The sequence below is a fragment of the Carcharodon carcharias genome, chromosome 12 (assembly GCF_017639515.1).
Source record: "Carcharodon carcharias isolate sCarCar2 chromosome 12, sCarCar2.pri, whole genome shotgun sequence".
Classification (NCBI taxonomy): domain Eukaryota; kingdom Metazoa; phylum Chordata; class Chondrichthyes; order Lamniformes; family Lamnidae; genus Carcharodon; species Carcharodon carcharias.
In genome coordinates, this window is record NC_054478.1 from 130,341,288 (window position 1) to 130,362,479 (window position 21,192).

The 21,192-nt window shown below is 44.1% G+C and overlaps 1 protein-coding gene across 1 annotated transcript; it reads left to right on the forward strand.

Moving 5' to 3' along the window:
- Positions 1-293: 293 nt before the first annotated feature.
- On the forward strand, positions 294-20,728 carry vwc2l (von Willebrand factor C domain containing 2 like). The gene is made up of 4 exons (XM_041201723.1): positions 294-343; positions 1,373-1,834; positions 2,510-2,639; positions 20,577-20,728. Exons 2-4 carry the CDS (start codon positions 1,436-1,438, stop codon positions 20,726-20,728), a joined length of 681 nt encoding a protein of 226 aa, XP_041057657.1. The 5' UTR covers positions 294-343; positions 1,373-1,435.
- The last annotated feature ends 464 nt before the right edge of the window (positions 20,729-21,192 follow it).

Here is a 21,192-nt window from a genome sequence, read left to right on the forward strand (position 1 = left end):
AACATGCAGGAGCTGTTAGAGTCTCAGGTGGGATCCCGCATCGCCTTGGACACACTTACAGCAGCCAGTCTCCACAAGGCGTTTTCTCGCGGTTGGCCCGGCACCGACCGTCGCTTTCTACCGAACCTTTAAAACGGCAACTTTATTGTTACAGGGGTTGCTATTCGCGCTGGGAAGAGGGAAGGCGAAGGGGATGTTCAGCTGATTAAAGATGTGTGCATTCGGGACCTACTGTTTAGCGACCCTTTCGCCTTCATTGAAGATGCGCTCTGCGTAAACAAGTGTCAGTTGACCACAAATCATCTTGCAAGAGACCATCGCACTCATAGTTGATTCGGACGAGGTACCGTCTATTTTTTTTTCTCTACACATTGTCATTGTATTGCACTGTGAGGTCTCACTCTGCTGTGGGATGCATGGTTTCATTAACTGACCAACCCAGTGTTATTTATCCGCACGAAGTTGCAGGAAGAAAATGCGGCACGCTTGCAACTGGTGTCAATTTTGCTCCCATTTTCTAGCCTCCCGTTCAGTGGGATGCTAACGTTTGAAAATGGAGTTAATTTCGACGAACTGGTCACAAACACTAGATATAACCATGGTCCAGTCACCTTGCCTTTATTCACTTGCCACCCCAGGTTATACTTAATGGTACGGAATCGCTGTAAATCAGACGGAGAGTATGACTGTACGGTTAACACTGCTATGTGCTTGGTGTAACACCGCAAACCGGAAGACTGAAGGTTATTTCAGTTCCTGAGGAGAATGAGATTCCGCGTCAGCACAAAAGGCGACTTCTGTCCTTATGCTTGTACCCCACACGCTTTTTTTGTTGCTAAAGTTTTACACGTTTGTCATATTACATCTGTAGAATGAGTTTGTGCTTCCCGGTTTAAAGTTTTCCCTGTGTTTCTCCGTGCGGTGTGTTTGAGCTGCAGCTACTTCGGTGTCAGCCGGGTTTAGTGGGTAGCATTCTTGCCCCTAAGTTGCAAGGTTGTGGGGTTCAAGCTCCGTTCCAGAGACTCAAACGCAGAATCCAGGTCGACACTCCAGTGCAGTTCTGGGAGGGTGCTGCAATGTCGGAGGTGCACCCATCCTCTCAGGTGGATATAAAAGATGGCACTATTCGTGAGACGAACGGCTGTTTCTCCTGGTGTCCTGACCAATATTTATCCAACACCAAAAAAAAATCGATAATTTACCGCATGACTGTTTATGGGAGCTTACTGTGCATAAATTGGCTGCCGCCTTTCCTACATGACAACAGCTTAATAAAGCACTTCAGCGGCTGTAAGACGCATTGGGGTGTTGCGAAAGGCGTTGTTTAAATGCAAGTCTTTCTCTAAACGTTATTTTACCATGTGTTTTCCAGTCTGGAGTCTATGGGCAGCCGTAGCTCGGTCCAGAGCAGGAGCTGATAGCCAAGGAGAGGACTATGTGGACTATGGCTCCTGGGCTTCAGGCAGCGTGCGTCCTCCTCCTCATGACCCCGGTCCTCCTCAGCCCGGCTGCCGTCGATCAGGACGATGACCTGGAAGGTGACAACACGCTGGGGCTAGGCACCAATGACATGGACTTTGACGACTACCGAGGCAAAGGCTGCGTGGACGACAGTGGTTTTGTGTACAAACTGGGTGAGCGCTTTTTCCCGGGCCATTCGAACTGCCCGTGCGTGTGCACAGAGGACGGCCCAGTGTGCGACCAGCCGGAGTGTCCCAAAATCCACCCCAAGTGCAGTAAGGTCGAGCACAACGGCTGCTGTCCCGAATGTAAAGAAGTGAAAAACTTTTGTGAATACCGTGCAAAAACCTACAAAGTGCTGGAAGAATTCAAGGTAGGAGCATTGCAGCAGCCACAGCTGTGTACATCATTCAGCATCTGCCTTGGCTAAAACGTGGCTTTGTTTCATACTCGAGAGCTTAAAGCCAGAACTGACTGCAAACACTGATTTCAAAGAGGGTTTATTGTGAATACTGACGATGAATCACAGATAAGATTTATTTCAGTCGTGTTTGTTAAAGTGGGCTCACTTTAATATCAAGGATTCCGTGGCTGTTGCCATTATATTTAATTTTATAAATTGCAATGTTCCCACTTTTCGCGCTGTGGTTAGTAATGTAAACACACTTTCTTCTGGACCTTGGTTTATCACAAAGAGGAAACGTGGCAGATTTATGGATTTTCTTAAAGCCTCACGAATGACATTACACAAATTAAACGCAAATTAAACACAAATGAATCAGATTCACCGGGCAGGACAGTAAGGAGCTAAATTAATTCCTTTTAGGACGAGTGCCAATCACTAACTCAACTGCAGTTATTTTAAAGGCTCTCCCGCTCTCTGGCTTATTTATCTGCTGTTTTTATTGGGAGGTGGGGGGCGTGGTGATGCTATTAACTGTGCAAATATAAATGTCTTTCCTACGTAATGCTTGAAGCCAGCTCTATCGGGAAGAGCTTTGCTGGCTACACGATTGAGTTAAAAAAAAAACCTCTGTGGTTGTTTCAGCCGTCTCCCTGTGAGTGGTGCCGGTGTGAAGCCAGCAGCGAGGTGCACTGTGTGGTCGCTGATTGTGCCGTCCCGGAGTGCGTCAACCCAGTCTACGAGCCCGAGCAGTGCTGCCCCGTGTGCAAGAACGGTAAGGAGCTGTGCACCACTACAGACCGTCTTAAATCCCGGTCCTCGGAGACATGCAGTCTGCGGGAGTGATTTTGTTTTTAAAAAAGACCCCACAAGATAAGGACCCAATATTCCATGTTTTCTAAGATTCTGATTAGAACACTGTAAATCGATTTCTGTATTTGTGAGAGTGAGAGTAATCGAATAAAAAAAAACTTCGTTCAGACCTCAAAGCGATTCGAATAAGGTTTCTTTCACCGTTTACTTCTGGTTTAGAGAGTATTTCAGTTGTTGAGCGATTGTGTACTTATAACAGGCCGAAAGTGGACAGTACAATTTAGGAAGGAACTGAGGTGCAAAATAAATTTCAAGGGACATAGGAAAGTACATAGGAAGGAACAAAAGAGGCAGCATAGAGACATCAGGAAGGACATAAGGCCAGGAGTAGCCCCTTCAACCATGTAGGCATAAGCATTCGAAAGTTAGGAGTTCAGAGATGGCTAAATTCTGTAGCACCCTCCTCGCCGCCCAGTGGGGCAGGGGAATCGTGATGTGTGAGTAACCCGGGCCTGTTGACTGCAGCATTTCAACCATTGGCCGGTGCTAACAGTGCTGTTGATTGGCTGGGCGCCTGAGCAGAAGCCAATATTGTGAATGGCTAGGACCAGTTCAAGCTAGCCCATGTCTCCTTAAGGTGGGGAAGGGGGCGCCTTGTAACTGGAGCAGGTGCTGAGAATAGTACAGGAAGTGACTCTGACCCTTACAACATTGAAAAATAGCACGAAGTGGGAGAGTGCGAGCTCCAAGGTTTTTGGATGCTGTGTTGGCGACCTTGATGAAGGAAGTGGAGAGGAGGAGAACTTTCGATATCTGCAGGGGGATCCAGGAGGCCATCCAGCCACAAGTTTAAAAAAGGACATCGGAGCAGATGTCAGTGAAGGTGAATGCCAGGATTCAAGGCCTACGGACCCGATGCAGCACCGTTGGAAGTTCCATGACCTCACACAAGTGGCCAGGGTCAGTGAGCGCATCCATCACTCACCAAACTACAATCTTTATCCATCACAACTCTTACCCAGCAGTCATCAGAACATTAGAAACCAGAGCAGGAGCAGGCCATTAAGCGCCTCGAGCTTGCTCTGCTATTCAACTAGATCTTGGCTGATCTGTTGTGGCCTCAGCTACATTTTCTTGCCTCCATTGCACAACTCCTGACTCCCTTCTAGATCAAAGCTTTGGGCGGGATTTTCCGGCCCTGCCTGCCGTCAGGATCATCCAGTCCCACTGAAAGTCAATGGACTTTTGGAAGCACCATTGACTGTCCTGCAGGGGCTTCCACCATGACGGAGCCAGAAAATCCCAGCCTCTGTCTAACTCAGTCATGGATATATTCAATGACCCAGGCCTTACTGCTGTCTGGGGTAGAGAATTCCATAGATTAGCAGCTCTCTGAGAGAAGAAATTCTCCCTCATCTCTGATTTAAGTGGGAGCCCCTTTTCTGAAACTGTCCCCGAGTTCTCGATTTCTCCCATGATCCTTTCAACATCTACCCTGTCAAACGTCCACAGAACCTTTTTTTGTTTCAACAAAATCACCTCTCATTCTTCTACTCCAGTGGGAATAAGTCCATCCTACTCAACCTTTCCTCATAAGACAATCCCATCATCCCAGGAAATGACCTTGTGAACTTCCTCTGAACTGTCTCCAATGCCAGTATATGGTGCTGGCGTCGCACCCACCTCTCACAGCTTGCATACACCGCCAGCTATTCAGCCATGTTAGGGACATCAGTCAAACAGATTACACACCATTCACTGACACGCTTCCCCTTCTCTTGCAGGACAAGGTGACACACAACCAGAGGGAGACAGGCATGTCTGAATACCCAATTCTGATGGAGGAGATGGTGTTGGCTATCATTGGGAATCACTTTGCTGAGACTGTGTCACGTGGCGGGGCTGAATCAATCAAAGATGGCAATATCCTCAAACCTAATCTTTCTTCTCACATTCCACTTTCCTTTCATCCCACAATCTCTTCTGATTTACAAACGCTAGATGGTGTAAGCATGCACTTCTTGCGTTTCCATCTGTTCCCACACCACAGCCTTAACCTTGTGCTTTTCTCCTTTCAGATACTCAAAAAATGCAAGCTGAAGGGACAGTAAAAAAACAGATATGGTGAAGACACACCACCAGCTCAGGTACTGACGCTAATTTACAGGATAGCATAAAGGCGAACCTGCTCATGGCGAGAAACTGGGAAAGAATATGCTGCAGCTCGAGCAGAGGGCAAATAATGTACAGATGCCAGCTCAACAGAGGACAGTGTCACACATGAGCTCCACTGCAGAGAACTCCGATGAGGACTTCAATGGGGCAGCTCACAGAAGAAGGTTGATGGGTATGCACACTAACAATGTTTGGTGTATTAAAAAACCTGCTGGAAAGCCTGCGGTCAGTGTCAAAGAACATGGAGAACACTGGGGCCAACTTGGTGCAGGTCTTTGCATAGAGTTTCAAACCTGTCCTTTCCACCACAGAAGTAGTGGCCAACTCTGCTGGCACGCTTGTGGACCCAATCAGGATGCAGAGTCTAACGGCTAATGTTGCAACTTCCATTTTAGCACAAGAAGCCAAGAAAGCTGTCATGCAAGCTCACATGGCTGCCATCGTGCCTGTGGATTACATTGCGCAAAGGGACCTGTAATCTCTCACAACAGTCCAGTAATCTGTATGCCAGTAGATTACTAGGATTGCTGAGGCACCACTCCAGGGAGGTGACAGTGGCTCCATGGCACATGAATCTGCTATCCTCTCTCAAGATGGTGGTATTTGTCCTCTCACCCCTGCTACTCCCCAGTGCTCTTGCTAGTGACTGTTAAGCAGCCAGCTCAGTCTGAGTTTATGCTGAGATGGTGCTGTGTGCAGCTGGGTCTTCAAGAAACAGAGCTGCTCAAGGTCATCCTCCAGGGCCATCTGCAATTTCTTCCACTGAAGGACAGCTTCCTTCCATGAGCCATGTTATAGAGCTCCGCCTGCTCCTCATGCCCCTGCTCCTCAGCTGATCACTGTATAGCCTCTACAAGGATTGTCCATTCAACATAACAAAATACCATGGATGTTGCACCCATTCTGCCAAGTACTGCAGGGCTCCTCCAGAGTGGTCTAGGCAACAGAAATGTTGTTTCAGCATGCCAATGGCCTACTCGATCACATTTCTTGTAGCAGCATGGATTTCATTCCACGTGGTCAGCAGATGGTGTGTAATATGCAGTAGTCACCCTTTTGGCTTGGAAATGTAATGTAGTTATTTATCATTGAGTGGAGGGCCTCAGTGATTTCCATTACACAACACTGTGCAATAAACTATGCAACGTTGTAAATACTTGCAGCTGTGGCCTGAAAGGCACCAGATGCATAAAAGCTCATCACTACAGTCACTTTTGCAGCCAATGACAATGTGAGGTTGTAGTTGTAACTGCAGCAGGTGGCAGATTTCAATGAACTCATCTGTACTGAACACAGATGTTTCAAACATTGTTCCTCACTGATCTTTAGGTAGCAAATTACCCCCTGAACATCCTGGGAGGATATGGTCTCCTGCAGAGAACCTTTCTCCTCCTCCCTCTTCCAGCAGCTTGTCCTGCTCTGCTCATTCTCCAAGCCATGCTGTATTGCAAGGGACCCAGATCTGTGAGCAACTGCTTTGTGTATGAGCCTTGAAGTCAGCAAAAACTCATTCAACACCTGCCACACCACTTTTGTGGACTTCTGCAACTTTAAACAACCATACAAATGCTTGTATCTTCAAGGCAACAGCCAGGAGAAATCAGCCTATGAGTAGCTGATGATCCCTTTAAGTAGTGCTGGTGGAGGGCCCTCCTGCTTCTGAATGTGTCAGCTGTGCAAGGTTAAGGGAGGGCATTGAGCTCTTAAAATGGCAACTCCAGTGTTAAATGACACTGAGTGATGTCGTACGCCCAGCATACTTGCGATGGCTCTTCATTGCATGTGCACTAGCACCCACATCAACATGGCATCCTCTGTGATTCTTCCCCTGTGTGCCATGGATGCCAATTAGGGATCCAAGGGCATTCGTAGAGTCCAAAAAGCAGGCACAAATAATCTTAATTTCATGCTGCAGGCCTTTTGGCTGCTTAAGGAGAACTCTAAGGAACAGTATCTGTGCACAGAAGCTGCTGTTTTAAACCATTGCAACACTGACTCAAACAAGTATAGAGTCAATCTACTTGAGTGTTTTGCACCGTCAATCATAGTTCGCCCACTGCTTAGAATCTCAGCGGGGAAAAAAAATCAACCAACCTCAAGATTTCTTCCAGAATGTTCATAATCACATTAAACAATACAAAGACTGCACCAGTGGGTTCTGAATAAAACGTATTGAAATTGGGTAATGAAGCACAGCATGCATTTTTTTGACCCATCATCGTTAAACAAGACCATTCAGGGATGATGTTAGGCAGCACAAAGTAGTGAAAATCTAGAACTCTCTTCCTCAAAAAGCTGTTGAGGCTGGGAGGTTAAGTGAAAATTTCAAGACTGTGGCAAATAGAGTTTTCTTAGGTAAGGGTGTTAAGACATGTGGAACCAAGGTAGATTGATGATGTTTAAGATATTGACTGATCATGATCTAATTGAATCGAACCAGCTTAAGGGGCTGAATGGCCTATCCCTGTTCCTAAGATATGAGCAACCTGGCCCATTAATCTACCCAGGGCTTTTCAAACAAAATGCACTTCTCTTTGTACTACTTTTTAATCCTTCAGCCAACCAGTAATTTTGGAAGAAAGATTGAGGTATTATGCAAACTACTACAAGCAGTTTACTTATTTGGATTTATCCTACAATAAGAACAGTTGACCTTTATAAATAATGCCCATGATGCAATATACGAACAGTGCCCTCTTCTATTTATGGATTGCAGTTCTTTAACCCCAGTTAATATATCAGGTTTGTTTGTTTGTTTTATTCCACCATACTACATTTGTCATGACTTTGGCCTCAGTACCTTTTCCATATACTGTTTGTTTATTTGTGCCAATTAAATTATAAACATTGGAAATGATGACAGCTTTGCTACTGCAATTGCCAGTCTTCCATCATTTCAACTGCCTGGGCTCTAAACCCTCTATTTCCTCTCTAAACCTTTCTGCCTCTCCACCTCCCCCACTTCCTTTATGATGCTCTTCAAAATCTACTGTTACAATGTCTATAGAGGCCAATAACTTTTAAAAAGAGATATGAATTTCTATTCAAAGAATCACACAAGATTTCATGTTTTAATGCTTCTACTGTAACAAGCCAATGAAAATCAACACGACCAAACATTACTAGTCAGCAACCAATACACTAAGCTGCAGAAAAGGTTTTCCCCAGTAGCTTCTTAACACAACCGAAAACCCCATGCCACATTTATACATTAGGGCATGTTCTCAGCAGATACATAGCTTTGTCTTTAAAATTCCAAATGCCTCCCAGTGATTCAACTCTCTTCTCCCTGCTCCAACTGAGCAAATCTTACAGCATCCTTTTAAACACAGTTCCATACCCATTAGTGATTCCTTAGTCTTCAACTATCCTCAACAAGTTTTGTTCTTTTAAACACGTGTTCCTGACATAGCAGCACCTGCTTTCAGTCGGACCTCCTCTGTGAGTTTTTGAATCTGCAAGTAGCATGGCCAGCTGCTTCTCCCTTTGTATCCAGGTGCTAAAGCTTGCGCCTGACTTTCAGTAGGTCTTGACCTGGGACCCCAAAGTGATGGCAACCTGGTCATATGGGCCTGTCACTGAGTAGAGTTCAGCAAAATTTCACACCCTCTCCCCTCCCATCCCATTCCAGGGCAATCTGTTTTATCTTAAATTAAAAGAGACAGTTTAAAACATAACCATCTTATAAAGCTTTGCATTTGTAACATTACCTCTTTGACCAAGGTTTTGGTCACCTTTCCTAATATCTCCTCCTGTGGTTTGATGCCAAATGTTGTTGGATAATGCCCCATGAAGCACCTTTGGAGGTTTTATTATGTTAAAGGTGCTTTATAAATGCAAATTGTTGTTGTTATGTGTTGACAATGAACATCATTCTTCCAAGATGATACTATGACTCAATAGCTGTATTTGGTACAGTTTGCATAATTTTGCTGAATATTGGGGCATGCAGAAGAGTTTGGGTCAAAGATGATCAAGATATGTGAACAGAGATGTATGTAAAAGACCAGTGAATCTGCACTAGCATACCTAGCACATAGCAAGTATTAATTCTTCTCATTTCTCAACCTGTGTTAGATTTTTATTTCATGTGTTGCTGAGGATTTGCTATATGATAAGAGACCTTCCCAGTTTTTTTCTTATTCTTTCATGGGATGTGGGCATCACTGGCAAGGCCAACATTTGTTGCCCATCCTTAATTGCTCTTGAACTTAGTAGCTTGCTAGACCATTTTAGAGGACAGTTAAGAGTCAACCACAGTGCTGTGGGTCTGGAGTCACATGTAGGTCAGACCAGGTAAGGATGGCAGATTTCCTTCTCTAAAGGGCATTAGTGAACCAGATTGGGTCTTTATGACAATCAATGATAGTTTTTCTGATCACCATTAATGAAACAAGTTTTATATTCCAGATTTGTTATTAACTGAACACAGATTTCACCAGCTGCTATGGTGGAAGTGGAACCCATGACCCAGTGCATTAGCCTAGATCTCTGGGTTACTAGTTCAGTGATGTTACGGCTACATCATCATCTCCCCTGATCTCCCATCAGATCTCGATTATTTCTCTCATCAGCAGAGTGCGCTTTAGGCCTTTTAGGTTAAAATGTTAATATTAAGTCATTGGGTGGGAACCCATAAATCGGGTGGATTGCTGGTTCTACACCATCAGTCACTGCCCCCACCTCACCACCAGCACCCCACTCCCCCATCCCACACCTCCCCCCAACACCCCAGCAAAGTTACTATATATTAGCTTCAATGAAGAGTAAAATTGGGCAATTTGTAAAACTAACATTATGCCCGATTTTGTCAGTTTCACAGTGGGCGGATTAGGTTAAAGTTGCCCAGAGTTGCTCGTACTCTTCAAGTCAAAATCAGGCTCGTAGCTCATGCTGAGTTTTTTTATGCTCAATATACAAAATGCTCAAATCAGTGTACATTTCTTATTGTATCACTGACCAGCTCAATGACCTCAAAAATTTACCCATATGAACTAAGTGTACATCTTGCTCATCCTTCCAAAGTGGACATCAATCACCTGCCTCGCCATGGTCTGACTTCCCGTCTCCTGAATTGTCACCCGGTGAATTAGAAATGACCATGCTAAACCCAACTGCAGTAAAATCAGATCCGATCAAAGGTTTACAAAAACCCCATTTGAACACCCCCAATTCGCGGATGAAGGGTTGTTGTCATTCTTAAAGATGCATTCACCATTTAAAATGTCGATTGTTGTAGGCACAATATGTCAGTAAAGCTCAATAATCCTGATTTCTGTATGCAGCAGAGCCTGGGGATGGGCAGTGAAAATCACTGCTTGGGTTTCAGTTGCAGTTAGACTGTATTTGCAAAGTGCAACCTGATCTGCTCAATTTTGGCAAAACGTTTACAATAATTCAGTATCAAAACACACAATGACCCCTCATTTACTGTATCAGTGACCTGCCATTTTCAAATCCCAACATTAACTTTTTTAACCCAGTACAAATGGTTTTGTAATCCACATAGCTCCACTGATGGGAGGGATAGTAACCAGAGGATGCAAATTTAAAATAATTGTCAAAAAATCTAGGAGGGAAGATGAGGAGATTTTTATTTTTACTCAGTGAGTTGTTGTGATCTGGAATGCACTGACTACAATGGTAGAGGAAGTAGATTTAGCAGTAAATTTCAAAAGGGAGTTGGATTTTTATTTAGAAGGAGAATTTGCAAGGCTGTGAGGAAAGGGTAGGCGAGCGGAGCTTTCAAAGATCAGGCAGATGCATGATGGATGAAATGACCTCCCGCTGTGCTGCATGCTTCTATGATTAAATCATATCATGGACTCGATTGCTGTCCAGAACTTTGCCACATTTAATGAACACACTCTCTCCTTAACTCACCAGATTTCCAGACATGACATAGGAAGCCTACATCACATTGATTTTGGGGGAACCACATTCTGTGGACATGTGGTATCACCTCTCATGAACAGATCAGTTTACTGGGACTAGGGGTGAAATGCTAACTGGAAACTGGTGAACGATTTTTAAAATCCTATTAACTGGAATGCAGCTGAGCTGGAAAATAACTCAAAGGGAATATTGTATTCCTTTCCCCTTTGTAAAGAGATTGCTGTATATAACTTTTATCATGTACAGTATTCGTCCAGCGAGAATTAATACTTCTGGATTTATTTTTAAAATTGGAGCACTTTCTGTGGCCACCTGACTGTTGAAGTGATACGCATGAGGAATCCTGAATTGCCTCCAAATCACAAATGTCTATTCCCTCACAAATTGATACATTCGCCTGTAGATAGCCTTCTGGCTGTTTCCCTTCATATTAGTAGATGACTAGACTAATTGGTCATTCACTATATGTTGGGGACATCACATCACACCCCCCACCTTCCCCTGTCCCTCAATCCAAAGCATTCCAACCTCTGGTCTGCTTGTTCTGCTGCATAATCACAAATAAGGGCCCCTTAAACCTTTGTTGTCTTTTCAATTAGTCCAGAGCCTTCTCCACCTGCTTTGCCATTTTAATTTTAGCTGTATTTTTTTTCTATAAAGCTCCATAACTGGCTCCAAGATCTGACTGGTGTTAGTTGTAGTGGAGATTGCATTAGATTTTTCTGTCAAAATAACATTGAGGATAATTGCACTCCCGTTGTGTTGTGTCAATGACACAGCAATTTCAGGCGAGGAGCAGATTCACATTTAGATGAAAATATCCTAGAAGTTGCTGTTTGAGTTGCAGTGCTTCACCATGGGCAGAGTTTTCTGCCTGGCAGACGGGCGTGCCCGACCCAATCTCCGGCGGGTGGGGAGCCGATCCCCGCTGGAGAAGCAGGCCCCGCCACCATTATATGCGCCAATTAAGGCCCGCCCAGCGTGACGTCCGGCGGGAAGTGCTATGCGCTCCCTGTGCAGGTGGGGGTGGGAGATTCCCCAAAAGCGAGAGTGTGCTCTTTCGCGCACGTGCATCTCCCTGAGGCTAAGTGCTGCCTCAGGGAGATCGTTTACACTCTCAAAAATATTAAAAATAGAAATATAAAATCCCCTGACATGTGACATGAGATGGGACATGTTCATAATATACATACTGACTTTATTAAAATGTTTAAAACCTTGCATGAAACCTCATCCAGCCAGTGGATGAGGTTTCATGTTTTTTCTATTGCCCACCGGGGCTCCTGGCCTGCCTGCCAACTTTAAGGTTGGATGGGCAGGTCCTTTAATTGTTTTAATGATCCTGCTAATGGCCTCAATTGGCCATTGACAGGTCGGCGGGCGCACAGCTGATTTGGCTGTGCCCCCACCTTCCTGAAAATTTAAATGAGGCGGGATGACGTCGGGGGTTCCGCCCAATGTCATCCCGCGTCATTTTATGCGTCGGTGAGCGGGGTCTGTCCCCTGCTCACCGACGGCAAAATTCTGCCCCATTAGTTCAGTTAAAATGGCATCTCTTGTCTGTTTCACCATTGATATGTATTGAAAGTCATGTAGTCACTGTATTTTCTGGTTGATACAAACTAAATTTGCCAGGAAGTTAAGTCCTAGATCCTTTTAACAATGTGATAACTGTTAATTATGTTAATCTGTTCATTTTAAACTGTTAATCTGTGGTCCTGAAAATTAACTTTTACAATTGTAGAGACTCATTCCTTCAAGTAACCATTGGAGATTTGAAAAATATCAAATTTAACATTTTTAAACATCCATGTTGCTTTCCATTGTTCTCTTCTGTCTCTTTAAGCCAATCTTTCTTTCTCCCATTTCCCTTCTTTTGTACCTGATTTGACATTGAATTCACCCACAATAATTTACACTTCCTTCTCAGTCCTTGCACTGTTTATTTCATAATCCTTCAATGTGACTGGTCAAGAAGGTATTGTCTGGCTTGATCATTCAGGTTCCAGATGTCCTGATTTCCTCACTGTGACACTATTAGTTCAACTTTCAGCAAAAATGCTTTGAGCTGAAGGGGACAGGGCCAAGTATAGCTAACTGCAAATGTCATTAAAAACAAAAACAGAATTACCTGGAAAAACTCAGCAGGTCTGGCAGCATCAGCAGAGAAAAAAAGAGTTGACGTTTCGAGTCCTCATGACCCATCAACAGAACTGAGTGAATATTAGGAGAGGGGTGAAATATTTCATATCATATTTCACCCCTCTCCTAATATTCACTCAGTTCTGTTGAAGGGTCATGAGGACTCAAAATGTCAACTCTTTTCTTCTCCGCCGATGCTGCCAGACCTGCTGAGTTTTTCCAGGTAATTCTGTTGTTGTTTTGGATTTCCAGCATCCGCAGTTTTTTTGTTTTTATGCAAATGTAATTAGATGCCTTACTACAGCAAATTCTGGGCCCAGTGTCTCTTAAGTGTGAATTGAGATAGAGTTAAAGGAGGCGGGACTAACTGTTGCTGCCAAATGTTAAAATATTCCAATTAACACTCAGCAACTTAGTGACAACGTTGTTTGTCTTGGGGACCTCTGACGTTGCCACTTGGGATGTGCATTGGCGGGAGAAACAGGGAGGAATCTGGGGATTAATGTGCACCAACTGCTTGCAGACCATTTTTATCAGCAAAAATGCAGCTTGGGCTCATTGTTCTTTAAGGAAACCCCACTGAGTAATCCCTATGTTTCTACAATGGTAGATAGTGCATTGTTTATACTGTTGAGTTTATTTGTGACAGCAAGACTTCAGCACCTTAGAGACCCTGCACTGCAATCAAGGAATGGCATAGATTATTTTGATTCGTTGTAAATTCAATTGGTGATATGTGGAAAAATAAGATCAGGAAAAGGGGAAAGACTTGAATTTATATAGCAGTTTTCACAACCTCAAGACATCCCAAAAGACTTCACTGTCAATGAAGCACTATTTGAAGGGTAACCACTGTTGTAATGTAGAAAATGTGGCAGCTCCTTTGTGCACAGCAAGATTCCACAAATAGTAATGCAACAATGACCAGATAACCTTTTCTTAAGTGCTGTTGGTTGAGGGATAAATATCGATCAAGACACCAGAGAGAACTCCCCATTTCCTCTTTGAAATAAAGTCACCTTTATGTCCACCTGAGTGAGTGGAGGATGCCGCGGTTTAACATTCCATCTGAAATATGGCACCATTGACATTGAGTACAGCACTCCCTCAGTGCTGTCCTGGTGTTTCAGTCTAGGTTTTCTGCTCAAGTCGTTTGGAGTGGGACTTGAACACATCCCATGGCCAGAATTCTATGGTCAGCGAGCTGGGGGCAGGGCCCCCTCGCCAACGCATAAAATAACACACGGTGACATTGGGGGGGTGTCCAACTGTCAAAGGCCTATTAAGACCATTTAAATAGTAATTAATTCAATCAGCTGAGCTGCCCATCCAACCTTAAGGCAAAGAGCCCAGGTGACATTTGCATTTTTCATGAAACCTCATCCACAGGCGGGATGAGGTTTCATGAAGTATTTCAAAAGGCAATAAAAATTTAAAAAATAATTCTTTGACATGCCCCAGCTCATGTGACAGTGTCACATGAGGGGACATGTTTTAAAAGTTTTTATTTCCCTTTATATAATTTACTCATGTCAAACCCCTCCGTGCCTCAGGGAGATCTCTGCGCTCTTTCGCAAAAAGTGCGCAGGGAACATCTCAGGGAATCCCACCCCCCCCCCCCTCACACCAACCGCACACGGAGCACTCAGCGCTTCCAGGTGAGCGTCACGCTGGGCGGGCCTTAATTGGCCCCACCCACTAAAATGGCGGCATGTCCCCAATCGGGGGCGCTGATCAGGTTCGCGCCCACCCCTGCCCGCCCCAGCACAACCCCACCCCGACGGGGGGAAAATTCAGTCCCATGTTTTGGTTCAGAGACACGTATGCTACCTACTGAGCTCCAGCTGACACCTTGTCATATCTTTCCCTAATAAAGCAAACATGCCAATTACCAATTTCAAATTTATAAATTCCTCTGAAGGTCTCTAGCCATTAATCCACATTGTGCCTTGTATGAAGCCATGTATAAACAAGAGATTAAAAATCATGAACGCCATCAGATAGCTTTTTTCATTGAATTAGGTGGGAGGTATTCACAGCAGATTTTAGCACCCCTGAATATAAATATCTGCATCCAAACCATAGGCTATGTTGAATTTATCAGTGTTGCACTGACAGTCTCATAGAGGAGTTGCTTCATCAGAAGTTCAGAAAAGCTAGGCTATAGATCAACTGATTTCTATTGTGGGATCGAGGAAGCAAGACCCAGAAAAGAATGATTTTACGTTTGATTCATCATCTTTCATATCCTCAGGGCATCCCAGAGTGATTTACAGACAATGAAGTAATTTTGAATTGCAATCGCCATGTTACAGACAGGATTTATGTGGTCCCTTCCAGTTCGTAATCAGGATGTTTGTAACTAAGGTGAATGTGAGTGTTTCCTTACCCACAGGGTGATTTTCCCTAATTGAAAACATTTCCAGAAGTAGGCTTTCTGATGATTTTTTTTATAAAATAAGGAGTGTTATTTATTATCACACACTTGCCCCATCTGTTTGAATGCAACATCTCGATCACTCATCTCACACTATCAACTTGCAAAGATTGGATATAGATGAAGCTAAAGCTGTAATTATAAAAGTGGAATATATAACTCAGTCTTTGTATTGATATTGGCCTGGTTTCTTCATGGTTGAGTTGATACTTTAGTTGGAGTAAAGGTCTTTTAGAAACACAGGATTCTCATGAAGCTGCGAAACCTCTTGCAAATGAATAGCCAGAAGGTTTGTTCTCAGGTGAACTTGGAAGCTGGAACAAGTGCAGTACTTTGGCTGCATTAGAAGACTTTCTGCTATGATGGTTCAGCTAACTCCTAGTACTTCAGATGTTTCAGAGGCCAAAAGTCTAGAGATTTCATGTTCCTCAAACCTGGTTCATCCTTACACAATGAGATGTTTAAACTTCACAGGTGGCTGCAAAGTTTCCTTATTAGGTTCATGTTTAACTAATATTGGCCATAATATCAAATACTGTCCAGAGTTTAAATGCCCATAGTCACATTACAGAGAGTTTGTGGCCACTCTCTCAAAGCATGATCTTACAGTCCATGATATCCAATAGCCTCATGCTTGTTCTGAGCACGACAGCTGCCTTCTTGAACTACTGCAGTCCACGTGGTGTAGATACACCCGCAGTTCTGTTAGGAAGGATGTTCCAGGATTTTAACCCAGCAACAGTGAAGGAACAGCAATATAGTTCCAAGTCAGGATCATGTGTGGCTTGGAGGGGAACTTGCAAGTGATGGTGTTCCCATGTATCTGCTGCCCTTGTTCTTCTAGATGGTAGAGGTCACGGGTTTGGAAGGTGCGGTCAAAGAAACCTTGGTGAGTAGCTGCAGTGCATCTTGTAGATGGTACATACTGCTGCCACTGTGTGTTGGTGGTGGAGGGAATGAATGTTTAAGGTGGTGGACTGGGCGCCAATCAAGCGGGCTGCTTTGTCTTGGATGATGTTGAGCTTTTTGAGTGTTGCTGGAACTGCACTATTTAATGCCAAGCTCCAGTATTTTATAAAGCCAATGTATTGTCAGAGGGGAGAACTAAGAGAAGTAAGGGGCTAAGTCCAGTAGTGAGCTACTGAATGCTATGTTTTCAGAAAAACACAGTGTAGCAAATTATCAGAATCATTATCCATAATGCAATTATCTTCTTATTGATATTCTTTGGATGTGATTAGTAATATTATGATCTGCAAAATCCATATCACTGGACTGAAACTCCAAGTGAATAATTCGAATGTTTGCAATGACGCATTGCTGGGAAAGAGTTAGCAACAGGGTGTATTGCTGCACTCCTTATTTAATGATATATCAGGAGCTGTGTAGCTAAAAGAATAAACACAATATCTCACCAGAGATAGCAGATTTCAGGCTGCCTTGGGAAAGATGTCACCACTTGCCTGAGTATTTAAGTTTCCCGGCACTCATAGCCGTGGAAGGATGACTAACTTCCCAATCACTAGTGGGGCCATTTAATAATATTTACAACAGTGATATGTTTACAGAGTGTAAGCGATAGTGTTAGAAAAAGCATGTGGCACATTTGAACAGGAAGTATTGGATACATGGTAGCAATTACAACGTGCTAATCTAATGAACAGGTTCAGATGAAATTGTAAAGCGAGAGAGCAGTTTAGAAGTATGGTGCCTGCTGAACTTTGAGATTAGATTATTGCTTTGCAATCTCTTTCTAGTAACTCTTATTGCTTGTAATGTGTACTGTTCAAATTTGGTGTAGATGTTTCTTTCTATAGCGTGCGGGCAGTGACTGGTGCTCCACCTGCAATTACAATTTCACAGGAACAATAACAGTTGTGATTTTATTCAGGACTGATTGGAAAGAATTGCACAGAATTTACAGCCACTCAGCCCATCTGGTCATGCTGCTGTTCATGCTCCACACAAGCCTCGTCCCACCTAATTCATCTCACCCTGACAGCATGTCCTTTCTTTGATTCCTTTCTCCCATGTGTGTTTTCCAGCTTCTCCTGAAAAGTACCTAAGATATTCACCTCAACAAATTCTAGTGGTAGCGAGTTCCACAATCTATTCACATCTGGGTAAAGAGGTTTCTTCTGAATTTCTTATTGATTATTTATGGCCCTTATTTTGGGAATCCCACCCCCCCCCCCAAACATTTCTTTTCGTAATGTAATGTAATTCTAAAACTGTATGACTTATAACATAAGGCAGATGGTGGTGTAGTGGTAATATTACTGGATTTAGTAATTTGGAAACTAATGATTGGGGGACATGGGTTCAAATAGTACCTGGTGGAATTTAAATTCAATTAATAAATCTAGAATGTAAATCTAGACTAAGTAATGGTGACCATCATTGATTGCTGTAAAAGACCATCTGGTTCACTAATTCCTTTAGGGAAGGAAACCTGTCATCCTTTCCTGGTCTGGCCTACATGTGACTCCAGACCCACAGCAATATCTCTGACTCTTAACTGCCCTCAGTTAAAGATGGGCAATAGACTGCCAGCAATGCCCACATCAAAGAACATGTATATGAACATACAAATCAGATCTGTTAACAGTAAGGAATCCATTGCAGAAGATTTCACCTGATCGCAGGATATTTGACCTACCTCTTCCTCAGATAAACAATGATGAAATATGTAGCATTCAATCTATTATATATTTGAAGGCCTTTTTTTATTGAAACCCATGGGTGGTGGCAACTTGGATACAGCACAGGCTGAGAGGTAAAGAGCAGTAGTAATTGGCTGTTTATCAGAGTAGATGAAAGCATGCAATAGTGACCTCCAGGGGTCAGCACTCTGTTTGTTATTTAAGATACTTGGCAAAAAAAGCCAAGGGAGAGATGAGGAGAATTTTTCTTTCACGCAGTGAGTTGTTATGATCTGGAACACACTGCTGAAAGGGTAGCAGAAGCGAATTCAGTAATAACTTCCAAAGGGGATATACTTGAAAAGAAAAAAAAATAAATGCCAATGGTGAGTGGGACTAATTGGATAGATCTTTGAAAGAGCCAGCATCAGCACGATGGGCTGAATGGCTTCCTGCTGGGCTGCAGGATTGTATGAGTGGAATTTTCCAGTTGCCCCCGTGGCGGGCTTAATCGCGGGGGGGGGGGGCAATGCTGTAGTAGCTGAATAATCAATTTCCTGCAGGCATAGAATGACTGCGGGAACGTGCACCCTCGCCTGTCATGGTGGGTCGCCATTCCCACCAGAGGTCGGCATGAAACCATTTTGCATTCCATTAATGGGATGCAGATGAAAGCCTGACTGGAAGCTCCTGTGGATAGAAGATCCACCTCCTGGAAGACCCTGTGAATAGAAGATCCATGTGGTAGAGCCTTCATCCACCCAGGGTCCTTAGTTTCCAGAGGTCTCCATCTGTCCAATTTTCCATGCCACCAGTGAAATATCTTGCCAGTCTTGATCATTTATGACCAACGTGGCCTGCACCTGTTTCACTTACCTGCAAGAAGGCCTGGGGCAGCTCTTGTAGATCTGAAGGGAAGATGGAAGCCTCTAACGACTGAGAACCTTGGGCGGGTGAAGCATCTACCATGTGGATCATCGAGCTTTGGGGCTTCCAGGAGGTGGACCTTCCATCCACAGGATCCTCCAGGAGGTGAACCTTCCATCCACAGGATCCTCCAGGAGGTGAACCTTCCATCCACAGAATCCTCCAGGAGGTGAACCTTCCATCCCCAGGATCCTCCAGGAGGTGAACCTTCCATCCACAGGATCCTCCAGGAGGTGAACCTTCCATCCCCAGGATCCTCCAGGAGGTGAACCTTCCATCCTCAGGATCCTCCAGGAGGTGAACCTTCCATCCACAGGATCCTCCAGGAGGTGAACCTTCCATCCACAGGATCCTCCAGGAGGTGAAACTTCCATCCACAGAATCCTCCAGGAGGTGAACCTTCCATCCCCAGGATCCTCCAGGAGGTGAACCTTCCATCCCCAGGATCCTCCAGGAGGTGAACCTTCCATCCCCAGGATCCTCCAGGAGGTGGACCTTCCATCCCCAGGATCCTCCAGGAGGTGAACCTTCCATCCCCAGGATCCTCCAGGAGGTGAACCTTCCATCCACAGGATCCTCCAGGAGATGGACCTTCCATCCCCAGGATCCTCCAGGAGGAGAACCTTCCATCCACAGAATCCTCCAGGAGGTGAACCTTCCATCCACAGGATCCTCCAGGAGGTGAACCTTCCATCCCCAGGATCATCCAGGAGGTGAACCTTCCATCCCCAGGATCATCCAGGAGGTGAACCTTCCATCCCCAGGATCGTCCGAAAGTTGAACCTTCCATCCCCAGGATCGTCCAGGAGCCTCCATCCGCAGGATCTCCCAGGAGGTGAACCTTCCATCCGCAGGATCGTCCAAGAACTGGACCTTCCCCTTCAACAGTGGGTAAGTTGATCTCTGGGCACCTTTTAAATATGACTCTTGGGTATCCAGCCTGCCCTGCCGTGCAAAACATCGGAAAACCCCCAAGTGCAATTTTCCTTAGTCTAGCATCATGCGATATGGTACCAACTCCTACCAGCCTCCGCAGCAGGAAACATTCCCTGTTCCTGCCCCTTCCGCAGGACTTAGTCCCGGAATGGAAAATTCCACCCATGACTCCTAAACTGTTTTAGTAGTGCCTGAATCAGTATGTGTACATGAAACTTGCATGTGAATTCCCTCTAAATCGTAATGTTTAGATATCTGTCTTTATCATAATAAGCTCAGATTAACCAATAAGCTAGTGCGGAATTTAAAAAAAAACTTTCCATTTAATAGACCGTCAAATTATTGTTTCATTAAATATGCTAAAGTATATTTTCAGTTGGCTGATCCGTGCAAGATTAAACTGCTGGATGGTAAAGACCAGTTTATATTGATAAACCATGCCTGTATTTTTATTACAGTACCCATATTAAGGTACTTAACATTAAAATGCTTCAGTAACAATATAAAATGCTTCAAGCAGTTGAAAACATTTGCTGAAACCCATGATAAGCTCTGTGAACATCTTTAGAGAAAAGAGACAGGCTGAAGCTAAAGAAACATCAGCCTGATGTTTCACAGGTGTTGACCGACCTGTTGTATCTCTCCAGCATTTTATTTTTTGGACTTCAAATTTGCGGTATTTAATGTTGAGTGCCCCATTACTAATTCTCTGTGCCCCGGCATGCCTGTTTACTTTTCTGTTTAGGTCCCAACTGTTTTGCAGGCTCTACAATAATCCCAGCAGGGAAGGAAGTGAAAGTGGACGACTGCACCATATGCTACTGCTCTCAAAATGGGGACTGGTGGAAGACAGAACGACAAGCTACGTGTGTCAAACGCGAATGTGAACGCCTGTGATCAGGGTGACACAGCAACTATTATACTAACTGCCAGCAAAGCAGCACCTTAGTGTGCTGTATAGCCAAAAAATATTGCCTAGCTCTACCCATTGCAATAGTCACCAGAGAATCTAGATTCCAGGTGCAAACACTGTTTGGTGGAACACTATTTTTTTACATTGTTGATTGTCTCATTCTACACGTGGGTGCCACTTCGTTTGAAAACTAAATTAACGTTTTGACTGCTGATTACCGAAATATTTTAGTTTTGCCGTTTTCACGTCTGATGCTATCGCTTCTTGTGTCACCTCAAAGATTTTTCCTCATTCTTGATTCCACTGCCTGTTTGCACTTAGCATTATAGGCTGTTTGCAGGCAAACTGTGATACTTTTAGAAATTCTGAATTTAGTTCAGTTGTGACTTTCTCTGCACTTTGCTATATGCTTCATCTTCACTTGATGATTAACGGAGGGAAGCTGTCA